This window comes from Dermacentor silvarum, chromosome 3 (genome assembly GCF_013339745.2).
Source record: "Dermacentor silvarum isolate Dsil-2018 chromosome 3, BIME_Dsil_1.4, whole genome shotgun sequence".
Classification (NCBI taxonomy): Eukaryota; Metazoa; Arthropoda; class Arachnida; order Ixodida; family Ixodidae; genus Dermacentor; species Dermacentor silvarum.
In genome coordinates this window covers 220,056,588-220,082,366 of record NC_051156.1, presented here as the reverse complement: position 1 = coordinate 220,082,366, position 25,779 = coordinate 220,056,588, and the positions used below count along the sequence as shown (strand labels likewise).

Genomic DNA, 25,779 nt, shown 5'->3' with positions numbered 1-25,779 from the left:
GTCATATAGGCGTCTGCTGCAAAACGGAAAACAAACCTTGCATTACCTATTTTGTTCCTGCATTGCTTGACAGAGAACAGTAACAAGTTTTTAACATTCGGTTGTTGGGAAATATTTCATTAGTTTCGATATTTGAAAGTACCAAATATTTCCTTTTCGAACCCGAATATTAATAATTAGTGTGTAGTATTCGATTCATATTTTAAACTTCGAATATTTGCCCATTCCTAATAATGAAATAACTTTCTTTTTCTGGATTTTAGAATAAAAAAACATTGAACTCATTGTATTGCAGCTTAAAATAAATTAAGAAAGAGCTTTTGGTAAACTTTTTCACATACGCTTTATTCTATGAATATAATGGCTATGCTTTGCAATCACCAAACTGCTTTAGATTAGCTATCGCTATCCAGGCAGGATTGTAGGAACATACAAAGGTTGACATGGTAACGAGGTTCTTATATATATATATATATATATATATATATTTGAGTTTCCCACTTCTTCTCCTTCTTTTTTTTCTTAGTAACAGTTTCATGCTTGATTTTCCGGAGCAAATGCTTTAATGAGATTGCTCATGTGTGAACTTGTGTGTGTGTTTTTTTTTTTCTTTCTTTCTTTTTTTTGTGTGGAACTAGACTAATTTACATATAACCAGTGGCTAGTTCTTAAGTTATTAGACATTTCAATTGTGGCAGAACCCCACAAACTTTGAGAATCACCCTAAAATTTAAATTAAAAAGCACCTAGTACACCTTAAGCGCTTCATGTTGCATTGCTTCTGTATTATAACCTTGATGGTAATAAATGTATCAGCAATTCTAATTTTTTGGCACAGTGAGTTATGTGTGGATATCCTTACTTAGAGCTTGCGACATTAGTTATTTATTTATTTGTTTATTTGACATACCCTCTAGCACCAATATATTGTAGAGGGGAGTGTGTTACATAATATAAAAAGGAACAATAGCAGTATGAGACAGAGCATGTTATACAATGTATTAGTAGCAAATCATAAGTACAGCAAAGAAGAAAAAAACAAACAAACTGCCAACATCGCAACATGTATGGCAAAAACAAGTTCTTATTCATTTCACTGTTCTTACTGTTTTGCTTGTAATTGGAACATAGTTGTGGGGAACATCTCAAATAATGATTGCTCATGTTTGTGTATTGCAGGACTCTTTCCATTGAGGAAATGCAAGTTGCTTTCCCATATGACTACAACTTTGCAGAAGCCTGTAGTGAAGAGGTAATTATTTTGTATTGCTTGCTCTAGGTCTTGGGTTTATTATTCTCTGCAACTTTATTTCAGGCTGTTAACATCATCAGATGGTTAAAGCTTGTCCACAAGAAGGGCAAGGTACCTTTTACAGCTGATTCACCACTTCCCTCTGACTTTTCTATCAAGGCTAAGGTAAGACTAAGTGAATTGGTCACCACCTTTTTGGTATATCGACTAATATGAAATTCAACCATACTAATTTATAACTGCAGAGGTAATGTTATTTACACCATTAGTTCCTTGAATTACACATAGTTTTTATCTCTCTGTGTTGTTTCTAGACACTGACAATAGAGCTTGGTGATGATCCATTTGAAGTGAAGCTCAGGAACAACTATGAGGTAAGGTTATCCTTCCTCATCCTTCTCGTTCTTGTATTCTAATTTGCAGTGTTGAAGTGTACTTTGTTGCCAAGGCTCTGAAGTCTCATGCATGTGCCTTTGCAGCTGCTTGAGGACGAATATCATGAAAGCCTGAAGAGAAAAAGAATGCTTGATGAGAAGATTGAAAACTATCGCAAAACACACCTTTTGCTGCCAGGTATGTCTGCTGGCCAATTTATTTCATGATCAGTTTTATTTCTTACAAACTCTCGCACAGCGCACCATTGCACACACTCAGAAAGTGTGAATATAGTAATGTGTATTTTAGAACTCCGTCTCTGCCTGTTACAAGCCTTATTTAAGGAAAACTAGAAGGTACAGTATGCTGATGCATGAGAGCAATGCATGGACAATTGTATGTGTGTCTTGTGTCATAAATATTTCTTATTTCTAGAGCAGGTGTATTTGCACGTGAAACAGTGCCGCACATTTTGCTTACTCTCATTCGAGAATCCATCACCTCAAACAATAGGTAAGGCAACACCAAATTTGCCCTGAAGAGGCCGTAGTGGCTAAAACACAAGTGACTCGCATAGATCTAAGGGTTCAGTGAGACTTAAAGCTCAATGGAAAAGCTACATGTTACTTATTAACACGTCAGATTCAAATCCACACATGGCGAGTGATTGTTGCTTAAACACGGATTTGACGTTCCCTCACATATTACTCACGATTGCAGAGGCACAACAAGCAGTTGTAAAACAGCTTAAGCTTTGGTAAGGATTGTGCATTCAATTCAGTGTTGAATTCAGCTCAATTCAATTAACTATTTGTATGCCAACTGCTTTTAGACTCGCCTTCTCCATGATCAACCAATGTCGTACCGATAGTCCCACTGACAGTTTTCACTTGCACCTCCTCCTTTAATATTTATATATTACTAGGGCACTTATGTATTTTCATGACATGACAATAAATTCCAACTTAAAAAAAAGAAGGTTTTGTTTAAGGCATGCACATAAGAAGGCTTAAAAATATAGTAAATCCATATTAACTTGAACTCTGATATCTCAAAATATCGGTTAAGTCTAAATTTCTTTTCTAGCCGTGGTGTCAACCCATGTGTTTTTCATTCCTTATTTCGAAAAGATTTTGCGCCTGACTCCAGATATCTTGAAATCTTGACTTCAAAAATACCAGGGAAAAGGCAACAGGCAGCGTTGCTAGCATCACTTGCACTCGCTTTTTACCCAGGGGCAGCTTACTAGCAAAACCAGACATCGCACCGGGCCACGTTCCTCACTTCATTACCACTTTCTTTCTGTCTATCACTGATTGCGCGCGCTTGCTTGGGTAATCGCTGCCATTTTGTTGGGGCCTCGCGCTAGCAACGGTAAGCTCTCATTTAGGATACTGTCAGTGATGCATCAAAGTGGTCACGGCATATTAATCATGACCTTGAGCACTTACGAAGCAGATGCGATCAGCCCAAGCGCTGTGTCCAAAGGACCCAGCATGCGAGCCCAGAGCTTTTTAGCGACATTGCAGCTTAATAAGGGCGCCTGCTTCATGCTCGTGCTCCGGGGAGGCGTAAATACCGTGTCATTCATAGGTGTCTGCTAAAGGTGTGACAACTGCGCTCTTCCACAGTTAAGTCTTGGTTTTTGAAGTGACATTGTCAGAAGCGGCGTCAGCTTTTTGGATGTCTGGAAGCGATTATGCTTGGATGACTGGCTTCAAATACTGTATTGCTATCTTCTTGGCTCAATGCCAGGCACGCTGTCTTGGCACAGTGCCAGTAGCGCCGTTGCCTGTAGACGTCGACGTGTCCGGGGCCAATGCTCGTGAAAGTGAGCTAGAATATTACTGCCAACATTTTGAAAAAGCTCAATGTAATCTATGTGCAGCCAGCTGTATTCTATTTTTGTGATTTCGCTTATCTTAAAAACTGCGCTTATCTCGAAATGTTTTACAGTTTTTGCAGCTTTGAGTTAACGGCAGTTTACTGTACTGCTCTACTAGGTGACGAGATTGCTACAAGGCTTAGCCATTATGGGCTTACATTGAAGTGTATCAAGATATTTTCACATATTAAGCAGAGCACCAAACGTAGACAAATATATAGCTGTAGCTTCTTACAGCTTATTTCGTGCTAGCAAATATTGTTGGCCTGTGACATCGATTGTATGGTGATTATTTTAGGTGTCCCATGGTTAAAGCATTAAACACCAGTATAAGCATCAGTTACGCTACCATTTCCTTTGTCTTTGAATAAGCCTTATTGTTAACACATGCCAATTTCAACCTTATGGCTGTTCTCGTGTTATGACACGAGAACACAATGAAGCCAGCAGACAAGGAAGCTTGGCTTCATGTGATTGTAAGTAACAAACAAATGGAACCCCTCAATTCTCCTTATTCTTCTACCCTACAGGGAGTGCTGTTGTCTGTTAGAGAGTCTGAGTGCTTGTAGATGTATACCAAAGCCACAAAAACCACCCACCACATTGAAATAAAGTTTCTCTTGCCGATGGCTGAAGTCATAACTTGGTCGATCAGTGGACTTTCTTAACGCTCCTTTGCTCTTTAGCAATCTTTATTTTTGGAAGAGTACTTGTTAATGTAAGCACACGACCTCAAGCTGCTGAGCTCGAGGTCGTGGGTTCAATCCCGGTGGCTGCCACATTTCGATGGGGGTGAAATGCAAAAATGCCTGTGTACTTAGATTTAAGTACACAAAACAACCCCAGGTGGTCAAGATTAATCTGGAGTCTCCCGCTACAGCATTCATCATAACAAGATTGTGTCTTTGGCACTTAACTCCCTAGAAATTGATTTTACATTTTAATGTAAGCACCCTCAAGTTGTGCACTGCTGATGGTGGAAGTTATTTTCTGAGGCAGTAATTTTTTCTTTCATAAGCCTAATGTATTGTAAAGAAGCTTTTTGAGGTGACTGCTGAATCACTAACTGAGCTACCCTAAAGCAAAGCTGCGTGTTTGCTTATATTGTAACTGTGAAAGCTCGATTGGCTGTGCCCTGCTAATTTAGTGTGCCTTACTTCAGTGATAGACTCGCACCTGATCAAATTATCAACCTTTAAGAATTAAATTTGTTAATGCTGCAACTATCACTATTGGCAAGGTTCAAGGCATACAACCCTAACGGCATGATTGGTTGTCATACTGTTAGGGCTAGGGTACTATGCATGCATGCTAACATGGAACATGAATGTCTTCCCACAGCCTCCAAGGTGAACGAGCTCTATGCCGGCCTCAGGAAGAAGGATGCCGACATATACGTCCAGCGCTCCAAGCAGCTTGGGCAGGGAACATCTATGCGCTCTCACCTTGTCCTCTGGCACTTTGACCAACTTGAGGTGCTGGCCCTGGCCGACCCATCATACCATGGCACCGAGGCTGTTGTTGAAGTAATGCGTCGACTCGATCCTGAGAGGTGGGTGAACAACTTCTGTTTAAAGTTGAAGTTGTGTTTGACATGCACGCGCGGTCTTTTGGCTCTTTTATTTGAAGATGGTTTTCGTGTGTATGTGTACTGTACACAGAAGCACACATCTGTTGCTCTGAAAATAATGATGAAACAGGAAGAATGGCAGTGGGCTGACAATACAGTGGCACAGTTGTGCATACCTTTAGAAAGTGAAATTTGATAAGTGGGCACGCTGATATCAGTTTCTGCTAGAAATCGTTGCTTCGGGTCCCTTCCTTCCACACACAAAAAAAATTTATTTGCAAAATGTTGAATGAACATGCTTGTTACTTGCTAAGTTTTAATTTTCATTTTATTTCCTTAAAGACTCCGTAGTACGGGTATTACATAAGGGGTGGGGATACAATATATACAAACAAGTGTTACGATACCTTCAATTCTTTAAATAAAAAGTTGTTACATCTTGAACGAATTGCGACGAGCAGGTGACGACAGCATCTTGATGAGGAAGGGCATTCCAGTCTTTAGATGCTCGGTAGAAAAACGAAACTGAAAATGTATTTGTGCATGAGTGTAGTTGTGTTACCTGCAGCGGATGGCCAATGCGTTGTGACCGGCTTGATGGAGAGACAATGTATGGTGGGTGATTAAGCATCGAATAGTAGGACCTGTGGAAGAGGGAGAGGGTGGCAGTGTGGCGACGAAAGGATAGAAGCGATAAGGACGATTCTTTTTTCAAGTATGATATGCTGACGTCATAAGAGTATGTGGAATGAATATACCTGGTGGCGTGATTATGAACTGCCTAAAGGGCTTTCGCAAGATATGCTTGATGCGGATCCCAAATGGAAGATGCGTACTCATGTTTCTTTCTTACTAATGATTTATAGGCTAACAGCTTTACATGCAATGCAGCAAACTGAAGGTGACATTTTGGAAATCCCAATGTTTTTGTTAGCTGATGAAATGACATTAGCAACGTGTGCGTTCCAGGTTAGGTCATTAGCCAAGGTGACACCTAAGTATTTGTAAGATTCTGCTAATTCAATGGAGACATTACTAATCCGATAAGAAAGGCGAAGTGGGCAATGAAGACGGATAAATGAAACAAGCTTGCATTTATTAGAGCTGAGTGTCATCAGCCAGAGATCACACCATTCTTGTATGCAGTTAAGGTCACATTGAAGAGTTGTTTGGTCAGTGATGTTATTGACTGCATGGTAAATAACCGTCGTCATCGGCAAACATAACGGATATGGCAGGACACATGCAAGGGTAAGTCGGTAATATAAATTAAGAAAAGAAAGGGGCCAAGGACAGATCCCTGTGGTACACCTGATGCGACAGATGCAATGTTAGAAGCGTGGCGTGGTTGAGACATACTGCGAGTAGTTTGTTAAAAATTGCCTGAGCCATTTTCGGATAGCAGGATGCAGATGCAGATGAGAAAGTTTTAGTAATAGGCGCTGATGAAATATTTTGTCAAAAACTTTCGCATAATCCAAAAATGTAGCGTCTGTTTGTATGTTACTGTCAAGACGCAGGTTATGTCGTGAAGAAAGAGTGCAAGCTGGATCTTGCAAGACCGGCCCCAGCGAAACCCGTGCTGCGAAGGATGAAAAAAGTTGTTAGCATCTAGAAAGTTCATAATATGAGAGTAGATTACATGCTCCATGATCTTGCAGGAAACACTTGTCAATGAGATGGGGCGGTAATTTAGTGGAGAATTTTTGTTCCCTGATTTGTAGACTTCAACACTGCTTTTTAATAAATGTGTAGCACTCGTTCCTTGTGTTTGACATTGTTCTGTCTATGATTGTGCTGTCCATAACTTCAGTACCAGTTTCTTTCGCACCAGTGAGCCCCTCTGGATCTCTGTTGACTCAGTGGTATTAGTAGCACAACTGCTAATACCACTGAGATAGTTCTAGATAGTTCCCTGTCTAAGTCTTTGAATCATTAATATCCTGCATTGAAATTTCTCTTTACACTGTATTATTTTCTGATTTTGACTCTGACTGTTGCATCTGTTCTCGAGCGCAACCTCTGAGACACATTTTTTTTCTGACAGGAACAATAGCCTGCAGCTAACCATTCCTTTCTATGCACGCATATCAGCTAGATTGCTCACTTTAGATTCAGCATGATGTTGTATGTTGTTTCTTTGGCTCTTTCACTCGTTTTCGTGGTCAGTGGTTGAAGTTTCACCGCCAATATAAAGGCACGAACACAAAGTGTGCATGCACTCGTGCCACTGAGTTGTGGGGCATGTTTGTTGCTGAACGTGCTGATACACGTGCTGACCACCAATACTACTGCTACAGATTTGTCGCTTAATGGCTCTGTTCTCTAATGCATTACACGATGAAACAACAAACACTACCTAATTATCCTCACTGTAACAAATATATACACCATCTAGTGCACCATTCTTTAAATAAAGGAAATAGCCTTTTTGACACGTTTGGCTATTCGTTTACATTTACAGTCATTGTTGATGGTTTCTATACAAATTTTTTTACTGTTTTAGACTCTTGTGCTTGGAGAAATGCATTGTGTTACAATTGTGCTAGCTTCTAGTGACCTTGTCCTTTTTTGTATTCCTCCTTATGGTTCTCTGTATTATGAAGCCAGCATCAATATCGATAATGGTGCTTCTTGTTGGAATTGCTTGCATACAGCCCCTATCCAGAGGAAGGGATGCAGTTCTCGACCCTGTGGTGTCGCCGAGTGACTGGCAGCATCAAATCTGTCACCTGCCAGCTGCGTGACTTCCCTCAATTCATGGTGGACTGGCGCGAATTCCAAGTGTGGGGCACCCTGGCCGGTGCTGAGCAGGAGGCGCCACCACGAGGTATCACTCAAGTTCCAGTCATCTCTTACTGTGCTTAACACTGTCAGTCTTTTTTTTTTTCCGAGATATTTCGCGGGAAGGCCAAGATCACTGCGTTTTAAGGAAAATGAAGACATGACATACATGCACGCTGGTACATTCGAACCTGCGAGAAGCAAGCCCAATAGAATGTAGCATAGGGTAAGGGGTGGAGTGGTGATGCCGATTAGTACAACTAGACAAAGAAAGTGTTTAGGAATTTCAGGTCCAATGGCCACAGTGCTTTTTACAATGTGTGTCCACTTGGCCTTACTAACCTACTAAGCAAGGGCAGCTGCTCAACTGCATGCGCACATCCGACTACTCAATGCAACGTATTGCAATCTTGTTAAAAGGTTCTAGCTTTTTAGCTAGTGGATGAATCTTTACTGCACTTCCTGCCTGCATTATCATTTGTTGCTTTTTATTGCATCATTATGCTGCCTCATCTTATCAATTCAGGGAACCTGTGCGCCTCTATTGTGTTTATGCAAGAGCCCATTCCTTTAGTTATCAACTCCACATTCAATTTCAATTTCTGCATATGTTTTACATGGTATTCACACAGTTGCATAGCCAGTGCCGAGGTGAAAGGACACATTGCAGTTAAAAGTGCCTTTAACTGCAATGTGGTACAATGCAAAATGTTTGTAATGTAAATGCTCCTTACAGGGCCTCTAAGGGGTAAGTAAATGATTGTACTGATGATCAAAATTATACAGATCCCACGCACTGTGGGAATCCATGAAAGTGAAGGTTTCTGTGCTGTTTGTGCTCATTGACGATAATTGGCGGTGATGTTGACAACCTGAGACAGTCGCGATGTGATATTAAATGTTACCTTGCGTGCATCACTTGTGCTTGTCTACGTAGTATACACACACAGCGAGACGAGTTTGCTCGAGGCGTTGTTATGCACATTGTTCATACCTGCGAGAAAGTTAGCACTGTCATTCCCTCACACGAACGCATCGCATCGTGGCTGAAGTGTTCATTTGCTGGACAGCCGCTTGCGTGTTGCTGTCTTGATGCTGCGGTGCTTTAGTGCAGCTTTGCGTCTACATGCTGTTCATTAATTGTCTGCGTGTACAAACTTGCACAGTGTTTATTTTTCAGAAATAGCAGGAATGTGCCGTATCATACCTTGAATTAAAATTTTTACAGTTTGTACACAACTGTTGCCATGTCTAGTAGATTTCATTTATTAAAGAGGCCCCAAATGAAGCGCGCTTTTTGACAGCTCCTTTTCCTTCTCCCGCGATCATCCCATGCCTGCAAGCTCCCACGAGCAAAGAGTGGCTATTATTCACGTGTTTGTCAGGGCGTTTGCTTTACGCATTCTCTGTCTTCTCTTTCTATCGTATTATCTCCTCTCTGGGCCATTGCACATCAGTACAAAAGTAAGCGCTGCAGCTTCTGCAATGCTCTTGCTGGGGGCTAACGCATAATTACAGCCATCCAGAGGGCATTGTGTCGATGGCCAGAGAGTTTCGGAGAGCATTGTGACAATGACCAGAGAGTTCCAGAGGGCATTGTCGCGACACCCATGAAGTTTTCGCTGAAAATGGCCCACACTCGCCTCTCCTGCATCCTTACCATGGAGATTATACATGTTCTCAACCACCCTCCAATGCTGCGTGCAAGACAGCGACAGCAGCAGCAGTGGCAGCGGTAGCGGAAAAGTCGAGGGAAGAGACAAAGAAAGCTTCACTTTAAAGGATGTGGCATGGGAAAACGAAGGACGCTTACCTATGTGCCCTTTGTCATCTATGCTACTATACCTATTCACCACCTAGCCCTGCGGTCAGCTATATCCTGTACCAAATGGATTTATTGTGAATGGTATAATAAAAGGACACAACCAATGTCCTTAGACATTGCATTGTGCTGTTTTCAGTTATTATTAACATCTGTTATAGTTGTGCTACGTTATTGAGTTCTTTTACGCTAATTGCAAAACATGCTTGCAGCAAAACGGAGCTCAACAGTTGAAGTGGGTGCACCATGGGGGAACATGACTGTGCAAAGAAGCATGCCATCCCTGAAATTTTATCACGACTTGACTTGGGGTGAGTAATGTGAAAACTATGCTTTACACACAGCTCTACAGTCTGGTATCTGAGTGTGCAATTTTTATAAAGTGGCTGCAGTGCTCTCTGGCCAAGCTTAAGCAAAAGTGCATCACTCGCTTATCAGTCCTGGGTGCGCACATACATCTTAGCATGTCCACAGACAAATTGCTTCGATTGAATAAGGGTGTTTCTTTATGAAATTTTTCCAAAGCTCTACGTTCATTCATTGGATAGCATAGAGTAATTATGAGTGTTTTGCCCAAATCAAACTAATGGATATTTACTAACTTACTCACTTAGAAAGCTTGATTTCCATTGTAGGATAAAAATGAAGCTAAATTGAAAGTAACCTGTTGTTTCTCTCTTTTTTTTTTTGCTGTGATCATAAAAATGCTGGGTATGTTTTACACTAGCTTTTAAATTAAGGGCGGGAACAAATTACAAGAACATGTCATATTTGCCAAAGATTTTACAAAAGCACTTCAAAACTTCTTATGCTGTTATTAAATGTGATTGTTTAAATTGCTCATACGAAAGTGTTTGTTCAGCCTTTTTTACCGTTTATTTTTCTTCATTTTTAATTATTACATTTGAAACTGCCTTTTGTTGATGCCAAGTTGACTTTGTAAAATCTGCGGTATTTTGTAAATGAAATAATTACTTGTACTTTGTTAACTGTGCAACATTTAATTGAAACGAGAAGCTAACGTTCTCATGGCAAGAGTATGGTGATGTAGCCCAACATGAACCATCCTTACTTGGTTGCTGTGCACACTGTCATGTTCACTGGCCACTGCCTGGTGTCACAGACCTCTTGTAGCTTCCAACGTTTGCCCAGCACACTTTCTGTTTAGGGAATGTAGTAGGTTATTTACTTGTCTGGATGACATTTTCTACGTGACTGTGTGTTGCATGCAGACCTGGGATACCTGGGCATGACATATGGAGCTTGCTGGGAAGCCATCGTGGCCCAAGTCAGCCTGTGCATGGAGAAAGTGAGCCGCCCATCAGCCGACCCGAGTCCAGCACTTGCCTGGTGGGACAAGGCACGACTCCTGCTCCATGGACGCCTGACTGTCTCGGCGAGACACCTGGCCCTTTTCCAGCATGTGTCTCTAGACCCAAACAATGACACCGAACTCTTTGAAGTGTCCTGGAGCGACGCTATTGTGGATTGGACAAACGGTATGAAACCTTGAGCAAGAGGATGCCCTTTTCTGTCGAAGAAAGTTCAGAAACTAGATCTGTGCACTCTCTTGAGAGAACAGGATAACTTGCTTTGTTGTTGGTGGAAAGTAGCAGCAATTAATGGGCACTGAAGAGTGAAATAATGAGTAAATTATTCTCCAATTCGAAATAGTCACTCTTGCCATGAGAGGAGGCTTGGAAAGTCAGAAAAGACGTAACAGTAAAAGACGGGCAGCGATGTTGCCTTCAAGTTTTCGCGCTAACCCACTGTGATGTCATGCAGTTGGGCAGTGTCTGCTCAGCCTTCGTTAATTTTTTATTGGTAAAGGTGGACTGCATTGCATTTCAGAGGAGCCATAGACTGAATTCAGCAAGTTTCAAGAACTTTTATTTAGCCACAACAATTCAAATACGAAAAAATATGTCATGAAATTTAGAAAAGTGAAACTCTGACCTTCAAATTCTCTTCTAATAATCAATTTATTACCACGAAATTAACGAAGTTATTGTTTTGAAAGAATACTTTATCGCTCAATAATGACTTATTATTTCTCTGTGTGATTCTTTAAGGCAGCACTGTCTTTGGTTAGTTGCAACAAGTTGCTTGCTTATACAAGCAATTCCACATCGAAAAGCAGCTTGTAACAGCACTGTGTCACTGTTGATTTTCATTTTTTATTATTATTATAAAAAGCTTACCGTCTTTGAAAGAACAGGGCTATGCCTGCTACTACTTGAAACCCACATTTTTGTGAAGAGTCTTTGTTGTGTATTGTAACCTAATCATTAACGTAACTTGCCACATGTAGATTGTGCTCAACAGCTAGCTGGTAACTGAGAAAACTGAGTGAACATTCAAAGTTTGGCTTGCTAATACTGCCATATGGAGAAAGAAAAGAAAAAACAGTACGAACATAGAGAAATAGGAAAACTAAACATAGTTAAGCCTGCTTATAACGAACCTCCATGTAACAAATTCCTGGATATAGCGAAGTTTTTCTATTCCCCGCCATTACTCTATAGAAGCACATGTATTTGAGACCTCTACGTAACGAAGTGGCAGCGGGAGACCCCCTCGAAATAACAAATTTTCCTGGCCGACAACCTAGAGATTTCGCCCCAAATTTTGTCATTTTTGCGCGAGCAGCAACCGGAAGCACCTTCTCCGCCGCGACGGAATGCGAAGCAGTGGAGGCGCGCTTGGCGCGCTCGAATTCACGGCGACTGCTAGGCGAGAGCGAGTGCACGTTGCGAGCGTGCGCAAGGCGGATAACATCCTGCATCCCTCGACCCGGCGATCTTGCCGCCGCGAGCGTGACTTTTCTCCCTCGCTTCATTCAAACCTGATCCCGCTGCTTGCTGCAGCTGGCCTAGCCTGCCAAGCCGGTGCTCTCCTTTTCCAGTGATGTTGCAGATGTTGATAAAATGGGTCCAAAAATTGCCTGCGCGTTAGAATTGAGTACGACCCTAAATTTGCGCTACCATATCGCCATCGGCATTTCGATATGGCCGCCTCCTACGCACTTCGAGCCTAGCTCTCGTAGCTTCGACCCTGTGCTGTAGTACGTGTGCTTAGGCATAAGTCTACCAACTTAGTTGAACAGCGAATGTTTACAAGTTTATATGACCGATAAAACTACTATCCTTACTTCGTATAGCTGTTTGCTAATTTGCTGTCGCAATCGATGCTTCGTCTTTCGTGCAAAACTGGGACTTCTTTGTTCATCGCAACTTTAATGTATTGGGAGTAAATCTTGAGCGATAGTTGTATTTCTGTATGAAAGCATGATGTGCGTGGTACTGTAAAGGATTTTTTTCCCTCTCTTTTGGTCACGGAAAACGGGTGCGCATTACAATCGAGGGCGCGTTAGAATCGAGTACATACGGTAAGCGTTTCTTTTCCGAATTTTCGTGCCGAACCTGCATACACCGAAATCCTCTTTATAACGAAGTTTTTCGGGAATTTGTCAATTTCGTTAGATCCAGGTTTAACTGTATGTGCAGTGCTGGTCTTTCAAATCGTGATTTTATTTCAAACAGTATAAAATGTATGCCAAAAAGAAAATGAATATGGAAGTAGGAAACTCACAACAAAAAAAAAAAACAGTAAAGGCTGCAGCAGTAGTGCGGCAAGTTAGGTGTTATTCCACAAGCACTTCGGTGTGGAAACATTTCACCATGTTGTTCAGTGTTAATTAAGGAATTGATACTTCTGAATTTTTTTATTTAAGTGCGAGAATAACTTCCCTGCTGAAATGTACTGTAATTCCTCATTATAGATTAAATTTTCTATAGCACTCATGATAGTGAAAACTACCCCTCATTTTTAATAGCAGCTGAAGAATAATGGTGTGTTATTTTTTTTATAATTTTTTTTTTTCTTTCAGGCAAGATTGTGATGAAAGGGAACCTGGGCATGTATGTGCACACGGCGTCTCGGTACAACGACAGCCGTTTGGTTCACATTCCAAACCTCAAAATAAGGTGAGTATGGGGCCATTGCAGGAGTCAAAATCGAATGGTAAATAGTTTTTTGTTTGTTTGCAACTTCAGTTTATGAACATGGACTGTGTGTGATTGTAGTTTCCTATATTGTTGCTTAGCATCAAGATGAATTGGCTTTGTGTGGGCAACCCTTATGACCACCATAGCATCACACCTTGCGCTCCTGACAAGATACCAGAGTACTCAAGCAACCAGGTAAATAATTTTTCTTCTTCCTTGCTTGCTGCCATTTTGGAGGCTGTGTATCTCAGTGTGAGAAAGCGCTTAGCTGCTCTCATCAATTATCTATGATGAGTGCTTTGAGTGGACTTGTGTTTTTAAGGATAACTAAAAATTGTTGGATATAGGATTGTTGCTGCTGTGCCTCTCTTCACAATGCTGCAACCCGTCGTCTTTCTGTTCAAGGAAGAACACATTAATAAGCATGTCATCATAGTGAAAGATCCAGCAAGAAGTAAATTGAAATCTGTCCAAGTTTATTTCTTTTTTTTTTTTTACCTCTCCTTTTTTTCCTTCTTTCTGGATTTCACTGGTACCTTTTTATATGCCATATTTTTCTAACTATAAGTGGCACCCCCCACTTTTCACGAGTTCCAAAGAAAAAAAAATTGGTATATAAGACGGCACTGCTGTTTAAGACGCAACTATTTTAACTCAGCCGGCACAATGAAATGGAATTATGCATGCTTGTACACTCATGGCACATCCCCTACTTATCCATTCCGGGGAAGAATAATTGCACGCCAAACATCCCAACATTGCACTCAACCCTCTCCAATTGCATTCCAAAAAGTTTTGGTGAATCATTTTGTGGCACAAATTTGTCCTCATAAACTATTTTTGCAAGAAAAACATTTTGCTGTCTTTTACAGTGATGTGAATAATAGAGTGGTGGGCAAAACCATGGTGGCAAAAGAATCTCACAAAAATCCAATACTACACAGAGAGCCTTACAACTCTGCTGGCTGATAGAAAACGAATGAAAAGGAATACGGAAGCGCAATTTCGTTTCTAGCAGATTTGTAAGGCGCTCTCTGTAGTATTGTATTTTTGCGACCTTTTTTTTTTTTTTTCAGTCTAGGTTTCGTTTACCACTACAACATTTGCATCACTGTAAGAAAGAGTGAAAAAATTTTTATCTTGCAAAAATAGTTCACGAGGACAAATAGTGCAGTAAAATGATTCACGGAAATTATTCGAATGGAATCACAGAGGGTCGAGTGTAAGGTCTGGGACATTCGGCGTGGAATGACCCGACACTAAATTTCTGTGAACGAAAATTTTTATGACCGCAAATTCTACCTGAAAATAAAAATTCAACCAAGACTCCTCTTAGGCGCAGAAAACCAACATTTATTGCACTTCACTAGAAGCCATCGAAGGCCTCATCCTCCGATGCAGTCAAAAAGTTCAGCTACTTCAGCTGGTGGAATTGCTGGTTCACAGTCGTCAGCCTCTGAGTAACATTTATGAGACATTGTAGGCATGTCGCTGGCATTGCTTCTGTGGTGTGGCGTGCTCGGGAACAAGAAGAGAGCTCATATTGGTCGTACCAGTGTGCATGGTTTTATGCCTATATACGAGGTGCATTCAAAAAGAAACCGAACTTTTGAAATAGTGCGCCAACCGGCAGAGGGAGCGCGCTGCGTCTACTGAGCGCATGTAGTGGCAGGTCTAGACAACAAACTGCCATTTACCGCGTTTTGCTCTGACTGTTAGTTGGCAAGCTACAGCCGCTGAAGTGAGCACATGAACAAGCTGTTCTTTGGATTGATGCCAAAGTGACAATGAAGGAATTGGAAGAACAGCGTGTGTGTGCGAAGTTCTGCTACAAACTTGGGAAAACTTTCAGAGACATTTCAGTTGCTTAGCCAAGCATACGGGGAGGAGTGTATGAGTCGCACGCGGTGCTACGATTGGTTCAAGCATTTTGAAGACAGAAGAATGTCGGTCAGTGACAATCCCAAGCCTGGACGACCTTCCACATCCATAGATGATGACCACGTCGAGAGAGTTCGAACTGTGATTCGTGGAAATCGTCATTTGACTGTACGAGAAGTCGCTGACAAAGTGGGTATCAGCGTAGGATCATGTCATGAAAGTTTGAGTGACAAACTTGGGATTAGTCGTGTCAGTGCAAAATTCGCGCCGCGTTTGTTGACTGACAAACAGAAGCAGACCTGTGTTGAAATCAGTCAGGAACTGCTCGCCGCTGCCAATGACGATGAAAACTTTCTTAAGAAAATCATAACACGCGATGAGACATGGGTTTATGGCTATAATGTTGAAACAAAAGTGCAGTCATCGCAATGGGTGGCCAAAGGTTCTCCTTGTCCAAAAAAGCACGCATGAGTCGGTCAAAAATGAAGGTGATGTTGGTTGTGTTTTTTGACTATGGTGAATTTGTGCCGCATGTCCAGGTGAATTTGTGCCGCATGTCCAGACGGTAAACAAAGAAGTTTACCAGGGAATCCTAGCACGTTTGAGAGATTCTGTGCGCAGTAAGAGGCCTGAATTTTGGAAAAATCAGACTTGGATGTTGCATTATGACAATGCCATGGCTCACGTGTCACTCCTTGTCCGCAGCTACTTAGCGAAACACCACACTCCTGTTGTGCCCCACCCACCATATTCTCCGGACCTTGCCCCAGCAGACTTTTTTCTATTCCCCAAGCTGAAAACCACCTTGAAAGGACTTCGTTTCCAAACCGTAGAGGAGATCCAGGACAGTGCGAGAAGAGCCTTGCGCGCCATCTCAGAAAGTGCGTTCCAGGAGGCTTAACAAAAATGGAAGATGGGAAGAATGCATTGCCAGTAGAGGGGACTACATTGAAGGGGACAGCACTTAAAATGTTGTACCATAAGCAGTAAAGGTGTTAAAGCAAAAGTTCGGTTTCTTTTTGAACACACTTCGTGTGTTGCACTGTTGTACAAGATGCACTGATGAAAATTTCGGGGAAAAAAAATTATGTGACTTTTAGTCTGGAAAATATGGTGTATATTTTTTTCTGTGCATCTAGTTATCATTAGTTAAAGTTAAAGATGTAAGTAAACCAAATTGTAAGTGCAGGTATGTATGTATGTAACTTACAATTCGGTCTCCCTATTATAACAACATGGTCACCACATTAGAATCCATCCAAAATAGGGCCGCACGATTCATCTCAAGAAACTATAACTACCATTCAAGCGTCACTCAGATTAAAACTGATCTTTTTCTCCAATCTTTAGGCACACACCGTGACATCGCTCTACTAACATTATTTCACGAGTATGTAGACTCCAATAGATCATGTTTCTTTCACCTCAATGTCCCATCCCGCACGTCCAAAAGATTGCATAATCATTTGAGTTTTACACGGATCTATGGTGATACTTTAGCTTTTAATTCATCGGCACTTCCATGAGCCATCAGATTATGGAATAACCTACTAGACAGCATCGCATCTCTGTCTAATCCTGATACATTCTATCACGAACTTATGACACATTTCGCTGAAGCCGTCGCTTAGCCTGTCTCAGTTCATATTTTGAAGTGTTTTTTTTTTTTTCTTTCCTGATTTCCTGCTAAGCATTTGGTTCCTTTTTTTGTTACATTTTGTTTGCCTTACATCGTGCTATGACATGCTTTGATGAATTGTGCACTTATCCATGTGCCATGCGCTTTTCATTTTATTGTGTGCTTTAAACTGTGTACCATATTTCTTCTTGTTATTTCTGCATTGCTTGTTCTCCTCTTCTGTACTGCGATTATGTGCTCAAATTTTATATACCATATATTGTACTTTTTCTTTTTTATCTGGTTGTGTATGCCTTGCTGGGATTTTAACGCCCCCTTACACAATGCCCTGTGGGCCTGTAAGGTACTCCAAATAAATAAAAAATAACAAATTAATAATATGAATAAAGTATGTGTGTGAAAATTTGTATGGAATAAATTGTGTATGGAGTTGTATTGATGAGAGTGTCACATAATTTTCTGTACCTGCAGAACCAATGTGAAAACTATTTCTTTCTCTTTCTGTTATTGCTACCATTTATACTTCCACACATCCCGCCTCATCATTTACTTTCTTGTGTGCTTTTACTGTCTTTCACTTTAAGAGGAAGCTTCAGCTCAGAGGCTCCTATCTAAATGCATGGGAATGGAGAAATTGTTTTTCTTGGCTGCCACAGCACTAAATTTGATTAGATTTGCTGCACTAAGAAAAAACAAACAAACAATTAGTGACTGTAGGAAGGGGATATTTTATTTAGGCCACCAATTTAAAAAGAAATTTCTTGTTTGAAAATTGAAAAAAAAATGCTCATATATCAAGTTTACAACTTCGTAACTCAGCAATAAAAAATTGATAGCTCAATTCTGTAAGCTACACCTAATAATACATCTAAAGCAGACAAAATTTATGCATTATGCACCGCTATGAAATAATACAAATACCAATAATATTTGTAATCCATTGTAAATATTTTAACAATTTCAACTAAACTGTAAATTTACATATCAAGTTTATCTGCTTAAGATGTGCTAACAAATGCAGTTTACAGAACTGCAATATCTGTGTTTGATGCTGAGTTATGGATTCGTAAGCATCGTGCTTAATTTTTCCTTAACCTTGCGAATTTTCTGGAATTTTTCACAAAAGTTTCAAGCCGCACATCCAAGCTCAACTTCCTAAGTCCAATTTAACCTTCTCTCTCAAGTGCAACAAATTTCATTCAAATCGGTGCAGCGGTTGTCTCGTGACAGCATTTCAGTGTTTTACATGCATTTGAATAGGGAAATCGTTGGCCCTGAGCTAAAGCTTGCTCTTAAGCCTTGTTTAAAAATAACTCGCGTAGCTCTCCTAGAAGGTCTATGTGTATGTATGAGTATAATCTCCTATGGTGTTGAATAACAACTAGGTATGCTGACAGAATCTCTGCTTCAACTTTGCAGGAACATGACAGCTATCGGGCATTCCGGTCTCAGAACTTGAACCTGTCAGTATCTCTTGAGACAAAATCTGTAGCCCTGGAAACAGCAGATTCTATCCCAACATTGCTAGTCTTTAGTTCTACACTGAAGTGGCTGGAAGGACTAAAGGTGACTGAACATTATAATTTCATTGGCAAGATAAATGTTTCTCTCAGTGCAAAAGAAAAGTGTTTGCTTCTTGTTTGTGTGTGTGCTGTTATTTGTCAACATTGTGAGTGAGAGATTGGACAAATACAAAATACATTTCAAATAGTGACTGTTTGATAATGCCAGTCGGCAAATACTCAGCTTGACATATCAAATTCCCATAAACAAGTGTGGTGAATGTTGAAAATAGTAATACTACATGTATCAGTAAGCAAGAACAGGTGGTGTCCACAACACAACCCAAAAGTTCAGCCCAAGTCTACTCCAGGCCAGCATGGTGGTGGTTACAGTGATGTTGCTACTGGCAGAGTTAGCTCGGCAGGATTGACTGGCAGTTGCCACACCTGAGTGTCTCCTTCCGTGTAATGAATATGTTGATCAACTCGATCTCTCACAAGAATGTGAGTAGAATGTGTGACACGTCCTTGCGCACTATCTGCAGCCTATCTGTGAGAACTAACTGTTCAGCATGTTCTTCATGAGGGAACCCTCTTATATTTGTGCTGCCTGGAAGCCTCTTCCTTTCAAAAGAGGCGCAATTGCAGAACCAAATGAAGTGCTCTATATTGCTCAATTTATTGCACTCAGTGCAACAAGTACAAGGTGCACGTTTGAGCTTACAGGCCCAAACTAGAGTGTAGGTCAACCTCTCAGTTTTTCTATATGGGTTTCCTCCCTCCCTCTGCCACCTTGAGCAACTGAGGTGTGGTGCTCTTGACCATATATATTCATTAGTACACTTCTTACATTGCTTTCTAAGCATACTGTTCTGCTTGTTCCAGAACTAAATGTGTTAGCAGTGGTATAAGAATGTCAGTTTCCAGCAAATCTGCATTCGCAAACAAGTGCTACATGCTTTTTTTTTACAAAACCATATTCACTTGTATTCACTTCAGTTGATTTTTTCTTACCGTCTGCAGGCCATTTTAGGTGGCCTTCCTAAGCTGACACGGCGAGGCAGTCTCTTTGGCAATGTGAAACCACGGAAGAGCCAGCTGACACGACACGTACGTCAGCTACAGCTCTCACTTGCTCTGCACAAGTTCCAGGTGTGCTACTGGACTTCACTAGCCCGGCAGCATGGCTTCGAACTGCTGGCAGGTCGCATCCAGCTCAGTTCTGAGCACAGCCTCGTGTTCGACACACTGCGTGATGGTCTACTGCACAGGTGAGCTTCTCACCTACAGTGCTGCGCTGTATAGTGACTATGGTTGCTAGCAGTGCAGTGGTTCTGCTGCAAAAACTTGCATCATGTTTTACATGCTGAACACGACATGCACAAACTGGAGGTCACACGCTACCAAGTTATTAGTAACACCACACTTGTTGAAAGCTTGACCTGCATGGTACATTTTGCATGTTAATTGCATGCATTGGCACTGGCCAGGCAACGTTTTTACTGCTGAGCCGCATGTATCTGTGTGCACAATGGGTTTCCGACGAGCCAGAAAAAATCATGCGACATGCATGTCTATCTAAACTCTCCCACCAGCAGATCCATAAGGAATCCTGTTTCTTGGGTGAGTTGTTAATTCATACTGTGCAGGAAATGTTCTAGAATACAAGGAGTGAGTAAGGCACATGAAGACATATGCAGCAGTGCTCCCCTCTGTGTCTTTGTGTGCCTCACTCTGTCCTTGTCTTCTAGCACACCCCCTGCGCAGCTTTATAAGCCACATGTGCTGGTTATTTGGATCCATGGATTAAGTAAAAAGTAGAGCATAGCTCAGATACCAGGGCTTTAGCTGTACTATAAGTGGCAAATAATCAGTGACCAAGAACCAAGAACTAAGCCTTGTTGCCTAGTTCCCAATGCAGTTCTGTCTGACATTGCAGACCACAGCAAAAGGACATGACCAGTTGTTGATGAAAAAGAAAGAGCATCTCATTTCAGTTGGAAGAATTTTAAAAAAGCATATGTACTTTGCATGTAGTGCTTTTAATATAGTCGCCTGTTTATTATCTGATTGAGTGCACTGTGTCACATCTAGCTATAGTCATGTCTCACAAGCGAGCCTTGCAGTTGCCTCTGTTATCTTGTGTACTCGGATAATTTTGTCAGTGTGCACTTAACGTATAGAGGGGAAAATGTACGTAATATTTTATATACTGCATTATTTACATATTTGCACAAATGCCATAGGAGTTTTTCTTCTTATATAATTGCCAACTTGGAAAAGTATATTGTATTAAATTCAGAACTGTACTCCAAGCAAAAAAGTTCTTGCCTCTCTCTCCTACCACTTTCATGCTTCGAAATATGGCAAGCTCAACCAGTGAGCCATATCACCAAACAGCCCCCCCACCCCCTTCTTTCTCATTTGCGCTAAGTAGGAGTGACTATCTGAAATTATGCTAACTAAAGTATAACGAAGGAGAACAGAAGTGCAAACTATCATTTGGCCCACACAGGCACTACTCTGCATTGCTGCACTGGATTGTACGCCGCACAAGTCCAAAACATTATTTTTGAAGGTCACACCGATGGTTGCCCTAATGTTATTTCATTTTTTCCACATTCTTTTAAGTCTTCCCTCATGTTATATTCATTCAGCCCTTTAAGCTCAAGCTTTACTCATCCTACGAGATTACACCAATATCTCCAAGGACACGTCCTACGCATCCGTGCCACACTTTCTTCTGCTTCGTTGCTTAAAATAATCGTGCATCAGCTCATTTTGCTGCATACTGCCCTGTTTTGACATCAATGAATATAATTTTGTACTTTACATTCATTTGGTAGTCATGTCTTCAGTGAATTTAAATCTTCTGTATATATTGAGAAATATCTTCTTCAGAACACATTTTTTTATGTTTTCTTGAATATAAGGGATAAACCACACACGCACGCACGCACACGCACACACACACACACACACACACACACTCTCTCTTTTCGAATATGGACATTGTGAACCAAAATTTGGCTAAGTGAATGTGCCAAATTTTGTGCCATTTGTGCTATAGAATAAACCAATATTGTGTGTCGCCTGTTTTCTGTCAATTGCAATGTGTGACCACTCTTTGGCATGTGCTCTCTTTTCTCTTGTGCTGCCTCCTCTGCAAATGCAGTTATCCATCTCACAATCCAAGGTATGAATCGCTGCTTCTGTTCGTGCATAACATGCAGCCTAAAACTGATGGAGAGTGAGGCTAGTAGATAATCTGGCATTATGTTATCACACTATATTGGCGTCCGCTTTGTAATTGAAATCATTTTAGCTCATTGCAGCGTACGCTTTGAAATATTATATAAACTATTAGACATTTACTATTATCCAAAGCTCCTGTGACTGACTGGTTCTAGAGTCATGGTAAACCTGCAGTCTAACCTTAAATAACATTTTGGATTTGAAAAACCTTTGCGGTTTAAAAAACACGGTTTGCTTCAGGTAAGGATGATCATTAGCTAGAAACAGCCTAAAGTTCTATGCTTCCATTATCTTCTATTACATGCATGCAACTCAAATGTCATACCATAACCATGCTTAAAGTCATTGGTTGACAAGCATTCCCCATGTGCTGTTGCAGGAAAAATTTTCTAGTTGACCATGTTCAAGTGGCCATGCATAGCGCAGAACTAACACAGTTTTCTTTGCACAAATATGACTTATCTAGACAAGAATCTGAAATTGTGCTTTCATACAACCTTTGTTCGTAAAGTTTCGAGACTGATTTATTTTATTCTCTAGAAATTATTCCCCAAAACAAATGGTGGTGCAACCTGAGCTATTTATGTTAATTGCTGTAGCAGTCGCTAGATGGCACTACATGTAGAAAAATATGGCGTCACTAGTCTGCGGCGCATTCTACTGTGAGTGAATGTGGAGAGATGGGCGTCCACCTCGAACAGCGTCTAAACATAAAATTCTGTGTGGAGCTTGGCAAGACGGCCACACAGACGTATGAGCTCCTTCATGACGCATACGGCAACGAGACATTATCGCGGGCGTGAGTTTTCGAGTATCACAAGAGGTTCGTTTCGGGGAGAACGTCGGTGCAAGACGACACAATGCAGGGGTGCCCTGCAACCTCACGGAATGAAAACGTGGCTCGGATCAAGGAGATCGTACAGCAAGACCGCACCATTACAGTCCGCATGCTATCGGATGCTCTCAACATTAGTAACACAACATGCCACCAAATTTTGCGTGAGAACTTGGGGAAACGAAAGTTGAATGCCAGACCTGTGCCGCACTCCCTCACACAGGACCAGAAGGACACGCGGGCATCGGTGAACGCTGATTTGCTGTCCGAGGCAGAGAAGGATGCTGCATTCATCGACAGCATCATTGCTGAAGATGAAACATGGTGCTTTTAATACGATCCTGAAAGAGGCAGAGCGCCGAATGGCGGTCCACAAGCTCTTTGGCGTCAAAAAAGCTGCGGCGACAGAAGACCAAAACAAAGATGATGCTGATAGTTTTTTTCGATGCCAGAGGTGTCATACACCACGAGTTCGTCCCACAAGGGGAGACGGTGAATCAAGAGTTTTATATCTGCGTGCTCCAACACATGCGTGATGCACTCCGACGCCATCGCCCTGACATCTGGACAATGGAGCCTTCTCCACGATAACGCAAGGCTGCACACTGCTCTCAGCGTGACCAAATTTGTCGCCAAGCAAAGCATTACTGTACTTCCCCATTCGCAATACTCGCCTGACCTCTCCCCATGCAATTTTTTCCTGTTTTCTCGTGTGAAGAGAGCCCTAAAAGGTCGCTGTATGGGGAGCGTGGAGGCCATTCAAGATGCCACAACAAAGGAGCTGACAGTCCTGCCAAAAGAAGCATTTTCCAACTGTTTCCAAGACCTCAAGAAGCATTGGAAGCTGTGTATAGACTGCAAAGGAGACTATTTCGAAGGGGTGCTGCACAAATGATTTCAATGTTAAACGCATTTTTTTTAATGGACTCATTCTCGGAACTTTACGGGAAAAGGTTGTAGTTTTGCATGTGCCAGACATTGGCAAAGCTTTCTTGAATAAGCAGGTTACTTTAGTATTGTTTCTTATGCTCCCTTTAAGCATGAGAGCCAGGCAAGAAAGCTAGCCAGTAAGAATGGATTTTTCAACTTGTTTTAATCAGCTCTCATCGTTGCCCTTAAGGTTTACAAGCTTTCACCAGTTTTGTTCCATTCGCTTTCCTAACACTTCAATGCTTTTGTCTGTTTTCTGCACCTTTCCTTGCAATGTCAGTCAAGTGGCAAAGACTTACCATTGTGTAGTCTTTGTTTAATGAACAGCTGTGGGCCATACCTGTGTGGCAAAATGAGATGGATTGCTATGACTGCAGGCCACGTGCCAACTGGTCTGTGTCCTACATGAACTGCGAGCTGGGCGACAGTGAAGTTTGGCTCTACAATGCAAGCACAGAGGCAGCTGGAGGTGACCCATCAGCAGCCACAGCGGATTCAGGGGCCGAACTCTCTGGGGGCTCCACTCCTGTGGATGGAGAATCTGGCCAGAGACCTCTGCCACCGTCTCCATTGCCGCCACAGCGCAAGTGAGTTCTGTACATCCGTAGTGTTTTTTTTTTTTTTTTTCATAAAATGAGGGCACTTTCGTTAAAATCGTGTTATCACATTGATTTTGTAAGGTTTCTCATTGTCATTGATTTACAGGGTAATCACTGATTAGTAGTAGCTGCTTAGTGAAAGCTGAAACATCCTGTCATGTGCTGTTTGTTTGTTTACTATTAAGTTGGCACTGTGTTTTAGTCACAGGCAAAACATGGCTTTGAACCTTCTTTACAGCAACAAAGGTGAAATACTAGATCTAACTGACCCTTTCAGGTACTTCCTTAGTGTGGCCCGAGTATCCTATGGACGGGAGACAAAGGTGCGGGGCAGTGTGTCCGCAGCCCCAGAGGAGGACACACCGGTGCACCTCTTAGTTGTGCACGGCCTCAAGGGGGCCTGGACCAAGCATAACAGGGACGTTGTGTTTGGCCTGTTTGACAGCTACGTCGATGCCAAACTACTCCGCCGCAACCTCTCAACAGAGGCACTCAGGGGCTTCCGTGTTGATGGGCAGCCTCTGACTTCACCCGAACTGCGTCCCAGGCAAGGCTCACTTTCATGTCAGAAAGGGCTAACGTGAGCTTCCAAAATATTTTTGGGTGGGACTTTTAAAGCTTCCCTTGTGTACATTTAATAGTACATGAAGAGGTTAATTACTTCAAGGTCCTTTAATGTCCCTAGGTCCTATTGTGAAAAGATGCTGCCTTATTTCTGGATGATAAACTTTACTGTTTTTCTTGCCTGCAGTGCGATGTTTAGATGTTGCATACCCTTTATCTGTTCATAAATTTGACAAAATTATCACTCAGTAAAATTTGTGGAAATAAAGGATTCGCAGAATAAAACGTTGTCGCAGTATCTAGAATTGTCTTGTAGACTCAAGCTTGTTGGTTTATTGCATCTGTACGAAACCAAGCACTCAAAAATGATAATAATATAGTGCATCACATGAAGCTCTAGTTGCTATTTTAGAAAGACATCTAAATAACACTTGTGCCTCCTGCAGACTGACCCTTCCCATATATTAACAAAACACACTTACCCACTTGCCCTTATATCTAGAGTTATTCGCAGCTCTAGCTTGTTCACTAGCTGTTTGATGCGGCTCTAGTGCAACTTATATTGATATCTATTTAAACCTAATTTATTAATTATTTTTTAAATAACTAAAATGCAGACATTAAAGATTCCTTTATTTCCCGAATATTATGTCCTCATTTCTGATCCTTAATTTGATGGATTACTGCAATGGGTACTAGGCTTCCTGAATTTTTTATTTCCTGAATTCCTGAAGTAGTACCTGAATCTCTTCTATGACAATGAGACCATACCATTTAAACTCTTTCCACCCTCTTTTCTTATAAACATTGCTATTTGCCTTACAGGTTGCATTACAGGCTGTAGAAGCCTGTGAAGCTTGTAGTAGAGCTATCAATTCA

General features: G+C 41.4%; 1 protein-coding gene across 1 annotated transcript in view; it reads left to right on the top strand.

Annotated features, from left to right (window-relative positions):
- Window positions 1-25,779, top strand: part of LOC119446708 (protein KIAA0100-like) — an 85,893-nt gene that overhangs the window by 43,139 nt on the left and 16,975 nt on the right. The window contains exons 23-36 of the mRNA XM_037711226.2: window positions 1,180-1,252; window positions 1,316-1,417; window positions 1,567-1,626; window positions 1,732-1,825; window positions 4,854-5,064; window positions 7,740-7,912; window positions 9,901-9,999; window positions 10,921-11,187; window positions 13,578-13,674; window positions 13,794-13,890; window positions 18,635-18,781; window positions 19,741-19,988; window positions 24,115-24,324; window positions 24,614-24,883. Coding sequence (XP_037567154.1) covers window positions 1,180-1,252; window positions 1,316-1,417; window positions 1,567-1,626; window positions 1,732-1,825; window positions 4,854-5,064; window positions 7,740-7,912; window positions 9,901-9,999; window positions 10,921-11,187; window positions 13,578-13,674; window positions 13,794-13,890; window positions 18,635-18,781; window positions 19,741-19,988; window positions 24,115-24,324; window positions 24,614-24,883 — 2,148 coding nt within the window. The remainder of the gene's footprint in view (window positions 1-1,179; window positions 1,253-1,315; window positions 1,418-1,566; window positions 1,627-1,731; window positions 1,826-4,853; window positions 5,065-7,739; window positions 7,913-9,900; window positions 10,000-10,920; window positions 11,188-13,577; window positions 13,675-13,793; window positions 13,891-18,634; window positions 18,782-19,740; window positions 19,989-24,114; window positions 24,325-24,613; window positions 24,884-25,779) is intronic.